The following is a 16,585-nucleotide window of genomic DNA, read 5'->3' on the forward strand; positions in this document are numbered from 1 at the left end:
ATCTATGAGGAGCAGTCCTGGGATCTGTCTAGTGAGGGCCATATTTCTCAAGCGATCGGCCCGGCTCCCATGAATTGTCAGAGAACCGCAGCCCTGGGCCGAACTGGCACGAAACCGTAGGGTCATTCACCCCTCTTTCTCCTGCTGCAAGATGGAGCCATAAAAAGCTCTCTCTGCCCTTAGACAATCCATAGCAGCAGTATTAGTCCCCTTGCTAGATAGATGGCTAGTTTACCAAGAATATAAAACCCACAACGATATAGATTTAGGCTCATTTCCCCCCATTGATTTTTTTTTTGTGAGTTAAAAGGCTGAAGTCAGTTTTGTCCTTACTAATGACTGTTTCCACATGCATTTAGGGGAAATCCATGCCCTCTAAAAGCCAATATCATTGCAAATATGATTGTGAATATAATATGGGCCTGGATGTGAACTCCCCTCCTCTCAATGGAACCTTCCTTTGGTGCATCTCTCCAAAGAATCCTTTACTACTCATTTATTTGTTATTTATTCCTGAGTAGAAACTGCTATGCAGGCCAATTTCATCAAGCCAGCCACTTTATCTCAGACTTTTCTTCCTTCACTCAAATCGAATTGCATAAGAACACAGTTGTGTGGATTTGTTCCCAGTGTTAGATTCACCAAATATAGGTTTATTATGCTGCCACACAATGCTGATTGGTTGCTGTCTAAACCCCCTTTTCAGGCACTGAAATGGGCTAGTCCAGATTAGAAATATAGCATCATTTTTAAAATATGCATTCTTTTTATATTATTAGGTTATATTGCATTTGTATTCACGTTTAAATTTGATACAGGCTATAGTTCTGTCATTGCTTCCAGTTTGATATACAGAATTATAGTTTCAATATGGATATGTTCTTCATATGTTAAGTATTTCTCTTTGAACCTACGAAGAATACAGTCATAAAATGTCATTGATTTATGACGACAAACTACAATTACACAATCTTGTGTAGATCTTTCTCCATAAAAGGCAGACATGGCCGCTTTAAAGTCCCCTATAAAGTTTTCTCGCTGAAACAGGCATAGTTGAAATCCATTTGACCTCTGCTGCCTTCTCATCTTGTATGTTTTTTCCCCTCTGTTTCATCTTTGTGGTTTTTTTTTGTTGTTGTTGTGTAAGAGCTTTGGTAACTCAATGCAGACAGATGACATTTTCCTGACGTATTGATCCGCAGAAAAGGGGAGACAGCTGAAAAACATGGACAAAGACACTGTTTATTTTTCACGCATCTCTCTGCAATTTGTTTCTTCGGAAGGAGATGGTGAAAAAAATAAAAACATTTGGTCATGGAAATATGGGGGTAATGGAATATTAAAACAAAGCACCTTCTCTGAAATCAGTTTGTTGCTGGTTCTAGAATCCCAGAGCAGAGAAGTTTATAATGGCTTCCTGTAAGAGAGGGTTGTTTTCCTCTAAAGCCTTGGATGTCATGCAAGGAAAATGTTTGTGTAGCGGGCCCTTTGGTAACATTATCCTTGTGATGAATCAATAATCCCTTTACCCACTGAAGTCAGGCTTAGCCCTGTGTTATTGCTCAAGTTGCTTTACTACAGTGGAACAGCCACAGTGAACGTAATTGTGAATGGGTAGGTGTACAAAGTGACATCTTTCTCTGAGTCAGACTTCTCCTTCTGCTTGCTGCATCCCTCTTGTTTACATGAACGCGAGCCCTCCATCTATCAAGCTGTCAGTCTGTCTATCAGTGTATCTGCTGATCTTTGTCAGAATCTCTGTATCTGCCTGTCCATATTAGATCAGGAGCATTTCTCTGTCACAGTTCTGTTTCTGCTTCTGATCTGTGAATTTGTCTGCTGAAGAGTCCAGAGTGTTGGCTGCATGAGGCTGGTGTGTGTTGGGTGTTGACTCCTTATATGACTTCTTGCTTGTGTTGTACTCTGCCTCACTTGTAAGTCCCTTTGGAAAAAGGCGTCTGGCCAAATGAAGAACTGTAAGCGTAAGGGTGGATGTTATAAGTGTTCGGAGTGTGCCTGCATGCATGTTTCCTGGAATGGCTGGTGGTCGTCTCCTGACCTGGAATCCAATGGTACCCGAGCACCCTCTGAGCTATAGCACAGATCTTTTGTATGCCCATCACTGAAAAGAGGATCCCACAGCTGAGTGCACATCAAAGATGCGTCAATCTAACATCCCTGTCCCTACAGCTTTACAGGAGAACCCCCTAAATGACAATGACTACACCCACTCTGGTCACACATTCTCCAAACCTCCTTGAAAATCCTGGGCTCTGAACATTTGGAGCTTCACTTAATTGAGGCTCAGTTTAGCAGCTGGCATCAGTGCATTTCCTTTTTTTTCCATCGTTGTGCGAAAACCAAGAAGATGACAGATGTTTCGTCTCTTCCCTGTGCTGAGTCAAAGCTGCTCCTTTCATTTGAGCCAAGCAGAGGGAAAAGACAAGAAACTGAGAAAAATGTCTCTTAAAACAACCATTTTCCCGTGCCACTGTTTGCTTTCCTTTGTTTGACTTGTGTTTGAATTTTATTTTCATCTCGCCCCTCCCCTCCCCTCTCTCCCCCAAGGTTCATTATATCAGATGTCTACCGAGCCTAAGGCCAAGAGTGATTTTGGATTGCCATGTGAGTTGTTTGTATTTTTTTGTTCCTTCCTTTTTGCTCTTTTTTTGTCATCACTGTCTTTTCATCACCATTTCCCCCTTTGTTTTCACACTCCTCTCGGTTCCGTTCACCATTAAAGTTTTCTTTGTTTCTTTCAATTCTTTTTTTCTGAGGCTGTTCTGTCTTTTGCGGTGTCTCCACTCGGCTTTTCCCTCACAACTTCACCACCACCATACCTCTCTCTCTCACACGCGCAGGCTCGGCTCCGATGATCATTGTGCAGAGGATCAGAGCGCGGCAGAAACGAAACACAATGCCATGCTATTTCTGTCCGCTCCTCTTTGAACGAGCGAGAGAGAGTGCTTTACTGGAGAGCACGAAGGATTCATCTCAGTCCTTGAGCCATACGGTTATTTATTAAGCATAATAATTCTTAAGTTTTCACTGCTCGTCATCTTTTTTTTTTTTAAATATTCGCTTCGTGTTCAAAGAAGCGTATTAATCTAAGTGATACATTTTAATGCTCATGTTTAGTAGCTTGCCACTTTTATCATCAAAGCGTACATGTAAGACTGCGCGTAACTGCAGGGAAGCACACAGAAGGGAAGAAAAAAATGCATTTAGATTGTGTTCCAATGCTTTCATCTGCTGCGTTCAGCTTATTCCCTTTTATTTTTTACTGGTCTTGGGGTGGGATTAAAGGAAGCACTTTCTTTATGGGAGAGGTAGAATCTTGCTGCCCGCTGCCCCTGGAGAAAAGCAAACTACTGGTCCAATGTCAGGAGTGAGACCAGCTTCAGGTCAGCGGTCGGCAGGCTGTGACCAGCTGGCTGCCATATGGTGAATAAATTAGAGGGGACCGGTCACTTGGGCATTTAACAAAGTGATAGGAGCACGCCAGAGACCGGGGGGAGACAACAACCTCTCGTAAAGGACATCAAGGGCTTCTCTCTGAAATATCATCAATAAGCTAATGTTACAATCATTATTTAACATGTGTATCTCATTGGAGCTTGAAATTAGTTTTAAGTTCTCTGGGAAAAAAAAAAACAACAACAGCATTTTAAAATTAAACCAAAGAGACATTCTTTAGTCTGGCATCCCGGCCATAACAGGGTAGATCTATAAACGATTGGTATGTCTGTTCTAACTCTTTCCTGAATGTTAGTTCCTCATCGAACCACATCAATTGCCTTTTATTATGGCTGTGCTTAACTAATACCACTTAGATGTGCAATTCTTGACATTGGGTTTCCCCATCCCAAGGACAGACCACTCCTAGTTCCAAGGAGTTCTGCCAAGGGCTAGTTCATAAAACTGCCATAGTGGGATATGGTCTGCTGATATTCTTTTAACCAAACAGAGACAATCTTCGTGTTCCGGCAGGCTAACCCTGTCTGGGTACAATGACTTATGGGAAGGATGGGGTCCACAGGGGATTATGGGTATTGAAGGGCAGGAGGAGGGTGTGATTTGAAAAGGGGTGGGAGGCTGCACCATGTGTGTGACAGAGGGCACATGACAAAGTGGTTTGCCATCAGACCCTCCAGTCTATATGCCTCCCAGGAGAGGATTACCATTAGTGCCTGTGCCACCGACAGGCACAGCGGATGTTGTGTAACACCTCTGTGTGTTCCGTCTGCTTGTGCCCCTTTCTGTGAGGAGGATTACTAAAAACATATGCACAGATTTGGATAAGACAGTTGGATGATTTCCTCTGGGACAAGAAGGAAATGATTCACTTCCAGTTTAGTTTTAGAGCTGGCACTATAGCTATTAAAGATGGTGAGGGCAAGCACGCGACAGAGTGCCATTCTAGTTGTGTAACTCTGTTGTGTTACTGGTGGGCGGCAGTGTGTCATAGTGGTAAGGCATAGGGCTCATAACCGAAAGGTTACTGGTTCGACTACACACTTAGACACTGCTGTTGTACCCTTGAGCAAAGGTGCTTACCCCACAATTGCCTCAGTAAATATGCAGCTGTATAAATGGATACAGTTGTAGCCTATGTAATTCACTCTGGATAGGCCCTCACACAACTGGATAGAGCATCTGCTAAACAACAATAATGTGATGTAACATGAATGGAACTTCCCCTGCTTATCTTTCACATGATGAATGAGCATTGTCTTGCACTGCTGCTGCTGAATTCAGGCTAATATAAAATACAAATGACTCATGGAGGTTGAGCAATCAAATTGCGACCGGTCGCAGACCTGCCATCCATGTCTGACACAGACATGTAGTAACAGATACACATGATATAAGAATTTGTTTTGGTATTCTTGTGGACACAATATACACCCTAATACTGCCTCAACAATTCTGAAACGTAGTCTACTGCATCCCAACTCTGGGGGCAGAGTTTGAATCATCACTATCACTGTCTATCATCTCCAGGAGTTTTTGTTCATTGGGCTGGCTGAGACAGTTAAGGCTAAGCAGTGACTTGCTCTGCATCTCAAGTATCTGTGATGTGCATTTCTGTCAGAGTCTTAGCACGGTAAGATTCATCTGGCATTCACTCACTCCCCTCCAGCTGATTAAGCTCCAGTGTAGCTATCTGTGTTGCTCTTGCTTGATTGATACAGCAATCCCAGCAATCCGGTCACTCTGGAGCAGGTTTCGACAGTTTACAGGCTAAAGCAGGCCGGCTTTGCCGCTTTCATGGAAACTACCTGACCCAGCTAATCAGTTTCAACTTAACCAATTTAGCTTCCCTCTCCAGTTCAGACAGCGTTAATGTTTTCTCATGGAGTGTTGTAAAAACCTGCTGGTTTGTGGCCCTCTGCAACCTGAGCTAGTTAACCCTGGTGTAATGCGTCACATCTCTCACTCTGCGTCTGGACGCACTGCTGGATGCCGGTGGATGAGTACATCACATTACATTATTGTCATCTAGCAGACACGCTTATTCAGAGTGGCTTGCATACATGTAGGCTACAGTTTTTATCCATTTATAAATCTGGATGTTTATTGATATTTACTATTTACTTTACAATTGTGGGTCAAGTACCTTGCCCAAGGGTACAACAGCAGTGTCCTAGAGGGGAATCGAACCTTTCGATTACGAGCCCTGCTCACACTACGCCAAACTGCTGTCCCTTGTTCACTATGTTCTTCAGGATGGAACAAGACAGCCAACCCACAGTCTGCAGATTAGATGCCCTCTAGCTTAGGGCAAAGATCGCATTAGAGAAGATAGATTGCCTGTGGCATGGTGAATAACTGTGTAAGCTACATGGTGGCAGTTCTTGACAGTGATTGGTGCTGCCCTTCTTCCACCAGTCATAGCTACCCAATGCCTTCACTTGACGGAGACAGGAAAAACTACTACACCTCCGGTTTTGGAGAGAGACCAGTTCCTAGGAGTACTCCCCAAGCTAACAGCCTGAGGATAAAGGGCAGCCATGGCTCATGAACATGGCGGGCAGCACTGCCGTAGAATACCAGCACGCTCTCACAAAGGAATTGGCATGTACTTATGGTTAACACTGCCACCAAGTGGCAGGAGGGTGAAAAGCTTGATACGGCTGGCTGAGGTTGGATATTTGATATACTCATGCACTCATATGTACCATATACATCAGCGCTGTTCCACACTACCACACTTCTCCTTGGGCCCCACTGCAAATCTCATCACGGAAAAGATGAAAGACAGAGGCTTGTTCTAAATCTAATCATCGAAGTAAAAGACCAGAAGCACAGAGTGAGAGAGAGAGAGAAATGGGAGAGCAAGGTAAAACAAAATAACTTATAACTTCTATTTTAGAGTTCAGAACTGGGAGTTCTACCCATAGCTACACTCTGTCAGCCAGCCCGGTCTGAGCTCAATCTACCTTTTCATTAAATTTGGGTAAGCAAGTGTTTCAATTGCAAACACAATATTTTGAGTTGAAATGAATGGAAAGTGATACGTAAGAAACAGAAACAACATTAACTCTTGCTGAGAATGCATCGCTAATGTGTTGATCCTGGGTCTTGGTGCCAGGTATTACCAGCACAAGCGCTGCCTCAGCTCAGTCCTGCGATCACAGTCACACGAGCTCCATGGTGCTATGGCTAAGAGCACTTGAAACGTTGCAAAGCAGCATTCATGTTGTCTTTGTCTTTGTTCTTCTCTTTTTGAAGCTCAAGTGTGATGCAATTTATCACGCTCTTGCTGGAGTCTTTTAGACACAAACTACTCAGGCAGCCTTTCATTTGAAACTTTACTATGCCCACGCTTGGTTTATGAAAAAGACCTCACGGTGTTAATGAAATTCCCACAGTTGTACATTTGCAGACACATTAAATATTTAAATTAATAGCAGAGAGAGGCTGAGAGTATCATAAATTAGTGAGAAGGATTAGGTCGTGTGTCCTTATTAAAACTGTGCGTGTGTGTGTGTGTGTGAGCATGTGCTCCTGAGTGATTTATGTATACACTAGGGTCCAAAATTATTGGGACACCTGGGCATTTTGTGGTTAAGTGTGGATGTGTCCATGTAGCTATTAGTTTCATCACTCAAACCTAATTTATGGTGTGGTGAAAACAGTTACATGTTTTGGCAACTATTAACATTTTCAAAACATCTCTTTATGTGGTTGGCACACGGTTGCCTGATGACTACCCTTATTTCCAACATTTTAATAATATGTATGACATTAATTCTGCCAAACAAACTGACAATTCCATGACATTAACTTAATTTTAAAAGGTACCTACATACTTATTGATTGCAGACAAGTGAACAAAAATGACCATCACTTCAATTAGGCCTGATTGAACGTTGCCCTGCCCCCTAATTGAACACTCATACTGAAGCCTATATACACCTAACAAGGTTGGAACATGGTCACAGAAGATGAAGCTGAAATTGACATTGACATAAATATGACTTTCCCAATGTCTGATGGAATATGCAGCAAAAATATTGTGGGTTTTCAGAAAAAAAAGTGAGTGTCCCAATAATTTTAGACCCCAGTGTATGTGTTCACGTGTGTATGTGTGGTTTATGTGTATGTGTGTGTGAATGTGAATGTGTATGCTTGTGAGGACAGTCAGTGATAGTAGCTCTCATATCAGATGGAAGAGGCCGTAGCCCTGTGGTCACACCGGTGTCTCACCTGCCTGTCACGGTCCTCTCCCCGCAGCCGCGCCCAGCACGGATGACGTGGCACTCTACGTGGGCATTGTCATCGCTGTCATCATGTGCCTGGTCATCTCCGTCATTGTGGCACTTTTCGTCTACCGCAAGACCCACCGCGACTTCGACTCAGACATCATTGACTCCTCGGCACTCAATGGAGGCTTCCAGTCTGTCAACATCAAAACGGCGCGCTCAGGTGAGCTGATCTGACCTGAACACATTATAAATGAGACAGAGAGGAGACCCACCTAAGGTGAGCTCATGCTACCACCTTACATATGAAGGACAGCATTACCGCGCCTCATCTCTCTGACAGTTTAGGACTCTAGTTTTGTGAAACACTGGCGACAGCATCGGAAACTCCCCAGTTGGGCCGGCGTAATGTAATATAATGGCTTAATTAAAACAGTGACTGTATCAAAGTCTCAGCTGTTTTGCCTAAGGAGCCGGAGAACTCCCCACTGTGACACGAGATCTGTTCATGGCTGTTATTTTTCAAGATGTCTCCCTCAGCAGCTGTTAGACTCGAGCCAGTCTCTGATCAGGATAGCCTCGCCACTTCGAAATCACCGCTTTGCACGCCGGAAGGGCCAGGTCGGACAGGTCGGCTCCCAGCCCCACCAGCCCTGATCCTATCATGCAGTTATTTATGCCTGCAGAGTTATCGCGGTATTTAGGCTATCGTTCGAGCAAGGGGGGGATTCGGGGCCTGTGAAAAGGCGGAAAAATAAATAAATACGACCGCAAACAAAAAGCAAACAGCTTCCCATCGCCCGAGCTGACAGCGAAATGTAATTACATTAGGATTAAAAATGTCAGATCAGAGCTCAAGCCGCTTGAGTTAATCAGGAGCGCTTTTCCCCGCCGGTGCTAAAGGTGGCCTTTTGTAGTGGCAGGAACTTATACGAATGTATCAGAAGTTTTCCTCGGCGCTCCTGGCGGGGGGAAGACACACAACGCAGGATTAAAATTTAAATCAGGCCCATAAATGAAACGCGGGACGCTGAATAGAATGCAATTTAGGCTGCAGTCGCGCGCGCGAGGGCTGGGGTGACATTTCATCAGGAGACCATTAGAATGCTTGTCATTCGGCGGCGAAGGCAGATTTCATGTTAGCATTAATGAAGAATTATGTTTCCCTCTGTTTTTTTTTTCTCACACTGCGTGGCTTGTTGGTTGTTAATTAAATTTCTGCGGCGGTGAATAGGCTGAAAGATGAGGAGGCGAGGGGTGTAAACAGGCCAATGTGCCAGAAGACGATATGGTTGGACGAGGGGCGGGGCAGACGAGGGGTGTCAGATTACTCAAACAGGCAAAGGGGCTGACAGTTACCTAGCTGGTGTGCAAACGTCCACCTAAACCAGCATGCTGCTCTTTCACTGGTCCCAGGGCATCTAAGCTGTTCTTTCTGCAAGGTGATAGGTTGCTTATGCGCCACACATTAAAAGTGTCAAAGCCATGAAGATCATCACAGTAAATCATGGTCATGGTTGCAGTATGATGCTAGAGAAGTTGTTAAGAGCTTCTCATTAATTAATTAGATTTCCCTGTTGATAACTGGGACCCTAGCTGCTCTCTACTCTACACTTGAGGATGAGGAGGGGTAGGAAGATGAAGAGCTCTCAGCGTGCCATCCACAGCCACTCCTCGTCCCTTCCAAAAGCGCCACGCTGATATGAATATGCATCTGTGTATCCGCGCAGGATCACCTCGGCGGAGTTTACGAGTCTGTCGACTCATGCACATGTAATGGCTTCATTAGCAGCTGAATGTTAACAGTGCAGAGTTGCTTTTCATAAACAAAGCTTTAATGACAAACAGGGGAGGGTGTGGCTGCGTGTCCTGCACAGACCGCTGATATGCACTAGCTGGCTGCCTGGCTCTGTTCCTGATTGGATGATTTACTTGACTGACGGTTTACGTGATTGTTTGCGGGCTCACAGTGGTGTACAGAAGAGAATCTGCAGCGCCAATTGCAAATAAAATCAACTAAAGCTGAAAAAATAAAACCATGTTCTGTCAAACAGGGAGAAAATACATTGGTCAATTTTTGCAGTTGCTTGTGCAAAAGCGCAAGGATGTCAAACACCCAGGTGATGAAAATTGGCACCCTTTGTCATTGTCTGACATAAACTCACTGGGAACAAAAAAAACCTCCTCCTCTCCACAGCTGACCTCCTGACTGCGCCCCCCGACCTGACATCGGCGGCTGCAATGTACCGTGGCCCAGTCTACGCCCTCCATGACGTGTCTGACAAAATCCCCATGACCAACTCGCCCCTTCTGGACCCCCTGCCGAACCTGAAGATCAAGGTGTACAACTCGTCAGGCCTGGCCACACCCCAGGAGGACGGCTCTGACTTCTCCTCCAAGCTCTCGCCCAAGGTCACGCACTCCCTCCTGGACAGTGAAACCATGAACCTGCGCAACCAGAGCCTGGCTCGAACCCGTGACCCATCCTGCACCGCCTTTGGGTCCTTCAACTCTCTGGGAGGACACCTTATTGTGCCCAACTCTGGTGAGTGGGAAGGCTGGCAGATAAAGTATATTAATTCCTTACCACTATGGTAGTATGCGACTCTGCCCCTCTCCCCACAGCTCTAGTTCCTTTACCATAACAACATTACTGTAAAACCTTAAAGTCTCCATATATAAAAATCATGGCAGCCTAATCAATGTACAATAGACAGTTTTCTTAAGCTGCTATTGTAGCGGAGCTGAAGTGATTAGCTCGTGTGAGTCCTGTGTAAAGCCTTAGGTAGCGGGTAGCAGGTAGCCGAGTGGTTGCAGCGGCTACGTCACTCCCTCTGAGACCTGGTTAAGTAGCGTTGTCGCCAGGTAGCCGAGTGGTTGCAGCGGCTACGTCACTCCCTCTGAGACCTGGTTAAGTAGCGTTGTCGCCGACAGGCTAGCGGCAATTTGCCTTTAGCTCAACTGGCAACGACGCTGGCTTTAAGGGGTTGGCAGCGAGCAGTAAGAACCTCGGTTCGAAACTCGCTCGCTCGCCGACCCACGTAACATCATATTAAAACACAACGCAAGAGACCACCCGTTACACTATCATATCCAGATATCAGTCATATTGCATGTTCTATTCACAGTACCAACACTGATATAAAAGTTTGATTTTTCATCATGAAAAATTTACTTCTTTCATTTACTTGTTACTGTTTGGCATAGATAAATGTCAGGTTTAATGATGTCATAGGAGATATAATGTTGATTGCTGACCCCACAACTCTCTGAAACCCAGTGAAACACTTTTACTGAGAGGACAATCGAAGTTCAATAACATCAACTGAAGTAAAATAAAATGGAATGGTTGTGGTAGGACCTTTGTCTTTAAAAGCACACAGCCACATAATGTGGTTGCTTTGTCCTCCATTTCAACATTCTCCTTTACTCCCAGCACACTGTGAGCTGTTGCTGTATTTCTTATTTTATCAAACGAGTCTTTTTGCTATGGCGTATATTTTTCATATTGATGCCGTGTGCAGTCCCGAAGCAAACCAGCTAATTTTCCGCCCTAGGAACACCTGGGACTCTGCATGCCTGCGGGCATCTTGCAGCTCTTTCGCAGAAGCGAACACCGTCGCCTACCTCAAGGAGCCCCGCGCTTTGCATCGAGGGGAAGGCGCGCTTTTGCGTGCGACAGTGACGCGTGTTTGTACCAGCGTGTATATAGATTAATGGGACATCCTCTGTTGATGGTTTGATTCGCTGTAACAGGTGTAGTCGGGGGTGCGGACTTTCGTCTCTGTCACCGGGTGCGGAGGGCTCGTTAAAGACCGCGGATCTAATGAGCTCCTTTAAAGCCCAGTCGCGTTCGGTTACGCCGTGTCAGATATAACAACCAGACACATCCCCATCACGGGAAATCCTTCTAAAGTGATAAATCAAAGCGCTAAAATCGAACAGGGGCGAGAAGTCACACAGCAGATAGAAAGAATGGCAACCCCCCAATATTAAAAATAGTTATCCTCTTCAAACGGTTCACAGTAACTACCTTATGAGAGGAGGGTTAATTTTATTATTTGTATTAGTATTGTTCCCCAACACAATATTTTTTTTATTATTTTATTATTTACTCTCGCACACAATGAATTGCCGGATGATGCGTTCAGCAGTGATCATCCACAATCCCCTTTCATTCTCCCACACTGCAAGGGCTAACGCTAACTCCGTTCTTCGTGAAAAGCCCCCTTTATAAATCAGTTATGCAGCCGTTCAGACTGACACGCCACGCCACTTGTAATAGCAGGATTACCGCGATCTTTCGATTAGAGGCAGAAAAGGATCGTGTCGTTTCCATACCCACGGCGCTGCGCGAGTCTATTTCACACAAATTCATAATGAAACGGGGGTTTGGATTCCCAGCCCCGCGCTCGTGTGTCACTGCGCCGCGCCTGCGATCCCTGGGGGAGCGGCGGATATTAATGTGATTTAAAACAGTGCGCCAGGCTTTCTGTCGCCGTTTTACAGCACGTTTTCATGGGTGATCAGTGGTGCATGATGGGATTGTGTTAAGGGCTGCGCCATGCGTTTAGGTTCTCTCCACACAGATTAAATCAGTGTGGTGTTGCACAGTTGCTCGTGTGAGCTACTGTGTAATAGATAGACAGCTGAGCTACTCAAACCTGGTCTGGGAGGACTGTGCTGTCTACAGGCATTCATTCCAGCCAGAATTGGTTCAACTATTTGGTTCAGGAAGTTATTGTCTTGGTCCAACGTGTTCAGCCTCCCTCCATAATTGAGAGAGAAAAGAGCCCTGAAACTTGCTGAGCTGAAGCCTGGAGTAGCCCCTGGCATGCAGTATGAGAACAGCTGTCAACTTCACAAGCTTTCTCTCTGTGCAGCATGTAACTCTACCTGAAGATGATGCCCTGTAATACTATATTCAAGTCAATATTTATTTTAAATGGATTTCATGCATTCAGGCTCTCAGTTAAACACATAAAACTTGTGTGGAATATATGTGTTCTTTTCCTGGTAGAGTCCTTTAGTTGCAATGTTTGTCTCTGTCCCCGCGTGACGTCCTGTCCATTTAGATCGTTGTTTAGTGGCTGTTGGTTGTGCTGCAGCTTTGCTCTGTGGGGCAGCAGACTAAATGTCATCCTCTGAAACATTCAGCACAAGGACACAGGCAATCGATGGGCAGCTTCATGGGTGGGGAGAGCTGGGAGACATCAGCACTGCTGGGCCTACTAATTTCATGGAAACAATAAAGGGTTGATATTGTGTATAGCCTTGACGTGTGTTTGTGTATGTGTGTGAGAATCGGTGTGGAATGTGTGTGTGTGTGTGTGTGTGTGTGTGCGTATGTATGGCTATCCTGTCAGCCCTGCCCGTGGTCTCCAGGCGGTGATGTCAGCGTCTCTCTCCTGCAGGTGTGAGCTTGCTGGTGCCAGCAGGGGCCGTCCCTCAGGGCCGGGTGTACGAGATGTATGTGACGGTGCACAGGAAGGACAACATGAGGTAACGTCCCTGGGACCAGACGGGATGCCCTGTTCCAGCAGGCTTAGCCCCCTCGCTCAACAGAGCAGCATGGGAATCTGGGGCGGTCGAGAGCGTAATTACTATAATCATGAAGGCACTTCCATAGACTCCCAGCCAGACCGCCAGCACTGCTACTCTCAGCTAGTAAAAAGTGTAGGTCCTCTGGGGATGGGACATCACAGTTCTACAAAAAGAGTTAAGGCATTTTTAGTGAGCTAACAAATGCCCTAACATTCCCCCAGTCTTCTGTTATCTTCATTTAACAACATACTTAAAGACTTACATTAAATTCTTATGAACAGATGAAAAAGTTTTTCCATATATCTCATGTCATATTACTGCACTAAAAGCAACAGAGAGCTCTAAATAGAAGTATGACTAGTCAGTGCAGGCCTACGCATAAGGCCTGATCCTGATTCCAATCTGATCATCTCCCACTGGTTTCCAGGCCCCCCGTGGAGGACGTCCAGACTGTTCTGAGTCCAGTGGTGAGCTGCGGCCCACCCGGCGCCCTGCTCACCCGCCCTGTTATCATCACCATGCACCACTGTGCCGAGGCCGAGAGCGAGGACTGGCAGATCCAGCTGAAGAACCAATCACAGCAGGGCCAGTGGGAGGTGAGGGTTCAGCCGGGGGTTGCTCGCATCACTACTGCTTCACATACCCATCACACATTTCTCATTAAAATTAAGTTCATTAGTGTGACCTTTCGTGTGAGCTTATGTGGGCGTGTGCATGGGTGTGCACGTCCAATAGATAACGAGAAAGCCTCCACTTGCCCACAGAGGTCATTGGACAATGTCACAACAGTAACCAATGGCATAGGGGCCTCGATAGAGGCGAAAGCATGGATGCAGAAATAGGAGCTCATTCAGGAGACATGAAGAGGAGTGGGAGAGAAACAAGCACAAATCAAACACCACCATTAATAATGGAGGGGGAGGAAGCGAACTCGCTTTGCAGGAACACAGGCTCAATTAGGAGACGAGCATTGTTGGGAAGGCGTTATCAGAGCGAATTTGCTCCAGTTCCCTCCCTCCAACAGTACCGCCAGCCCGAGTGCACTTTTCTCAGAAGCTGGGAGGCGTTTCAGTCTCCCGGGTTTCAGCGATAGCAGAGGCCGCCCCACGGTCCTGTCGAATCAGAGCGCGAACGGCGTTGAACGCCGATAAGGCTGGCCCCGGGTGGCACCGAGAACAGGTCCCTGGGACGGCCCCGCGCATTGCCCTTTACCGTTATCACACGCCAACACGCCAGCTCCACGCTAATTAGCGATCAGCAGGAGCACCTGTGTGTGTGTGTGTGTGTGTGTGTGTGTGTGTGTGTGTGTGTGCGTGTGTCTGTGTGTGTGTGGGAGGGGGGAAGACATGCAATGGTCTTCATGGGAATATCGCTTCACCCTTAATTCTCCATTCGGTCTCCAAGGACCCCCGAACATTTTGCTAAAAGAGATGAATGTGTGGCGTGTAAATGAATCCAGCATTACAAAGCATCATTTTTGTTAACTATTTGTCAAGTACAACATTGTATTAATTGCTACTTAACTGTTGTTGTTAAAAATTATTTTCAAGTACTTTGTTATTATATGACCATTTCTCTCTGACTGTTTGCTTCAAAAGTTTTTTTTTTTTAGCACAAACCATTATTTGGATAGTTTTGAAGTCTCTTAACTGCATTCTTAAGAATGGCTAATGGTGGAGAAAGACCGAGCACAGGCTTCAGATAGAAGTAGTTAAAAAACAATATGCTCTCTACTTTTATTGCTGTACTCCAGACGCTGACATCCCTACTGAACTGCATTCCTTGTGACTGGATTGAGTGTGTTTCACATATTTACATGACATCATTAATGAGAGCTGAGTGCTAGCCGGGGCAATGCCAGGAGAAATCAAAACAACAACTTGGAACCGTGCCCGGTTTCTCAATGATGGCTCTGTTACTTGGTCTTAACCTCAACTTCCATAATGGAGCCTTCATGAGAGTAAGGGGACACAAAGTACACAGACGACCTGGGAGAGGGAAGAAACAGTGTTGTCACTGACGTCTGACACAGGAACGTGTTTAATGCATGCGGGGAATAACCCCATCACAGTGTGTGCCAGACACAGAGAGAGGGGGATGTTGATCTATCTCCTGTGTATGAACCATTAAGAAGAACACAGTGCTGAGGAACTACTACAGCAAGTTGAATTAGATCCTATTAGATTTTTATTTTCAGCATGTCAACAGCTTTTGGCGATCTCATATGGCCGGCTGTGTCTCGCCCTTTTCCTGTTCCCCTCCTCCAATCGACGTGCCTCATCAAAGCACGTATAACTCTCAACAAAGCATGACCCAAAGCTCGATATTCATTTCAGCAAAAAAGCCCCGGTCTTCACTAAATAATGCTCCAACATCCTGGCTGCTCACCGCATAGATTTGCTGCTTGATTGATAACTGGTGAGGGACTCCAACAGCTGAAAAAACGCTTTCCAATACGTATAGTGCCGCTTCACCACACTGCATATTTAAGAGCTTCAACGGCAAGTAGACACACTTAAATTAGCTAGGAACGTTTTTGTGAGTGTGGGCGTGCTCAGCCTGAGTGCTCACAATGGAACGCCAGAGACGATAACTCGGAGGCTTGGGAGTCTGCTGGTTTGCAGGAACGATAGAGAGATTCAGGACAAGGAGGGATGGCCAGAAAGAGATAGACAACATACTAAGCTTGGTCCTCTCTCCATAACTTAAGCCATTTAGCTCAATTGAAATGGCTTGTGGAAAGAAAAAACATCACACAAATTTTCCCATGTGCTGTAACCCAGCTGGGGATTCTGATATTTACTGAAGTTGTTAAAAAACTGTATTTTTTCTTTTTTTTGGAGTTTCATGTTTTTTAATGACTTATTTACTGAAGAGCAGCGAGTAATTAATATGAAGACCAAGGAATTTGTCAGTAAATGTCAAAGTACAGAGATGGGCTCCCATTTTGGGTCCTTTCCTCTCATTATACTATGCTTGAATCCGGCAATGCTCAAATTCAGCCGTCTCTGAGGGCGTGTTAAAGAGGCTAATGACCAGCTGTAATGCCGCTGTTAAACGGCCAAGCTTACTGTAAAGTGTTTTAATTCCTTTTTTCACTCTCATAATATGAGGAAATTAATGAGAGCGTTGGGCTCGTGCAGACATCAGGATTATGAATAATAGAAGGAAGAGCAGCGCAGCATGAGCTGGTTCAGCCCCTGCAGCAGCAGTGGAGTGGGGGGAGACTCCAACGTGCGCTTTATTAGTGGTCAGCCTTGGGAGGTCCACATGCACACACACGCGCGCACACATGCGCACACACACACACACACGCGCGTACACAAACACAC

At 45.5% G+C, this 16,585-nt stretch overlaps 1 protein-coding gene across 2 annotated transcripts in view; it reads left to right on the top strand.

Moving 5' to 3' along the window:
* The window catches only part of LOC118776314 (netrin receptor UNC5C-like), a 156,381-nt gene that overhangs the window by 127,219 nt on the left and 12,577 nt on the right, over positions 1-16,585 (top strand). The window contains exons 8-12 of one of the 2 annotated variants that reach the window (XM_036526562.1): positions 2,569-2,625; positions 7,741-7,932; positions 9,907-10,254; positions 13,124-13,211; positions 13,681-13,849. In XM_036526562.1, coding sequence (XP_036382455.1) covers positions 2,569-2,625; positions 7,741-7,932; positions 9,907-10,254; positions 13,124-13,211; positions 13,681-13,849 — 854 coding nt within the window. The remainder of the gene's footprint in view (positions 1-2,568; positions 2,626-7,740; positions 7,933-9,906; positions 10,255-13,123; positions 13,212-13,680; positions 13,850-16,585) is intronic. The other variant, XM_036526563.1, reaches the window with a different exon arrangement.

This window comes from Megalops cyprinoides, chromosome 4 (genome assembly GCF_013368585.1).
Source record: "Megalops cyprinoides isolate fMegCyp1 chromosome 4, fMegCyp1.pri, whole genome shotgun sequence".
NCBI classification, from domain to species: Eukaryota; Metazoa; Chordata; class Actinopteri; order Elopiformes; family Megalopidae; genus Megalops; species Megalops cyprinoides.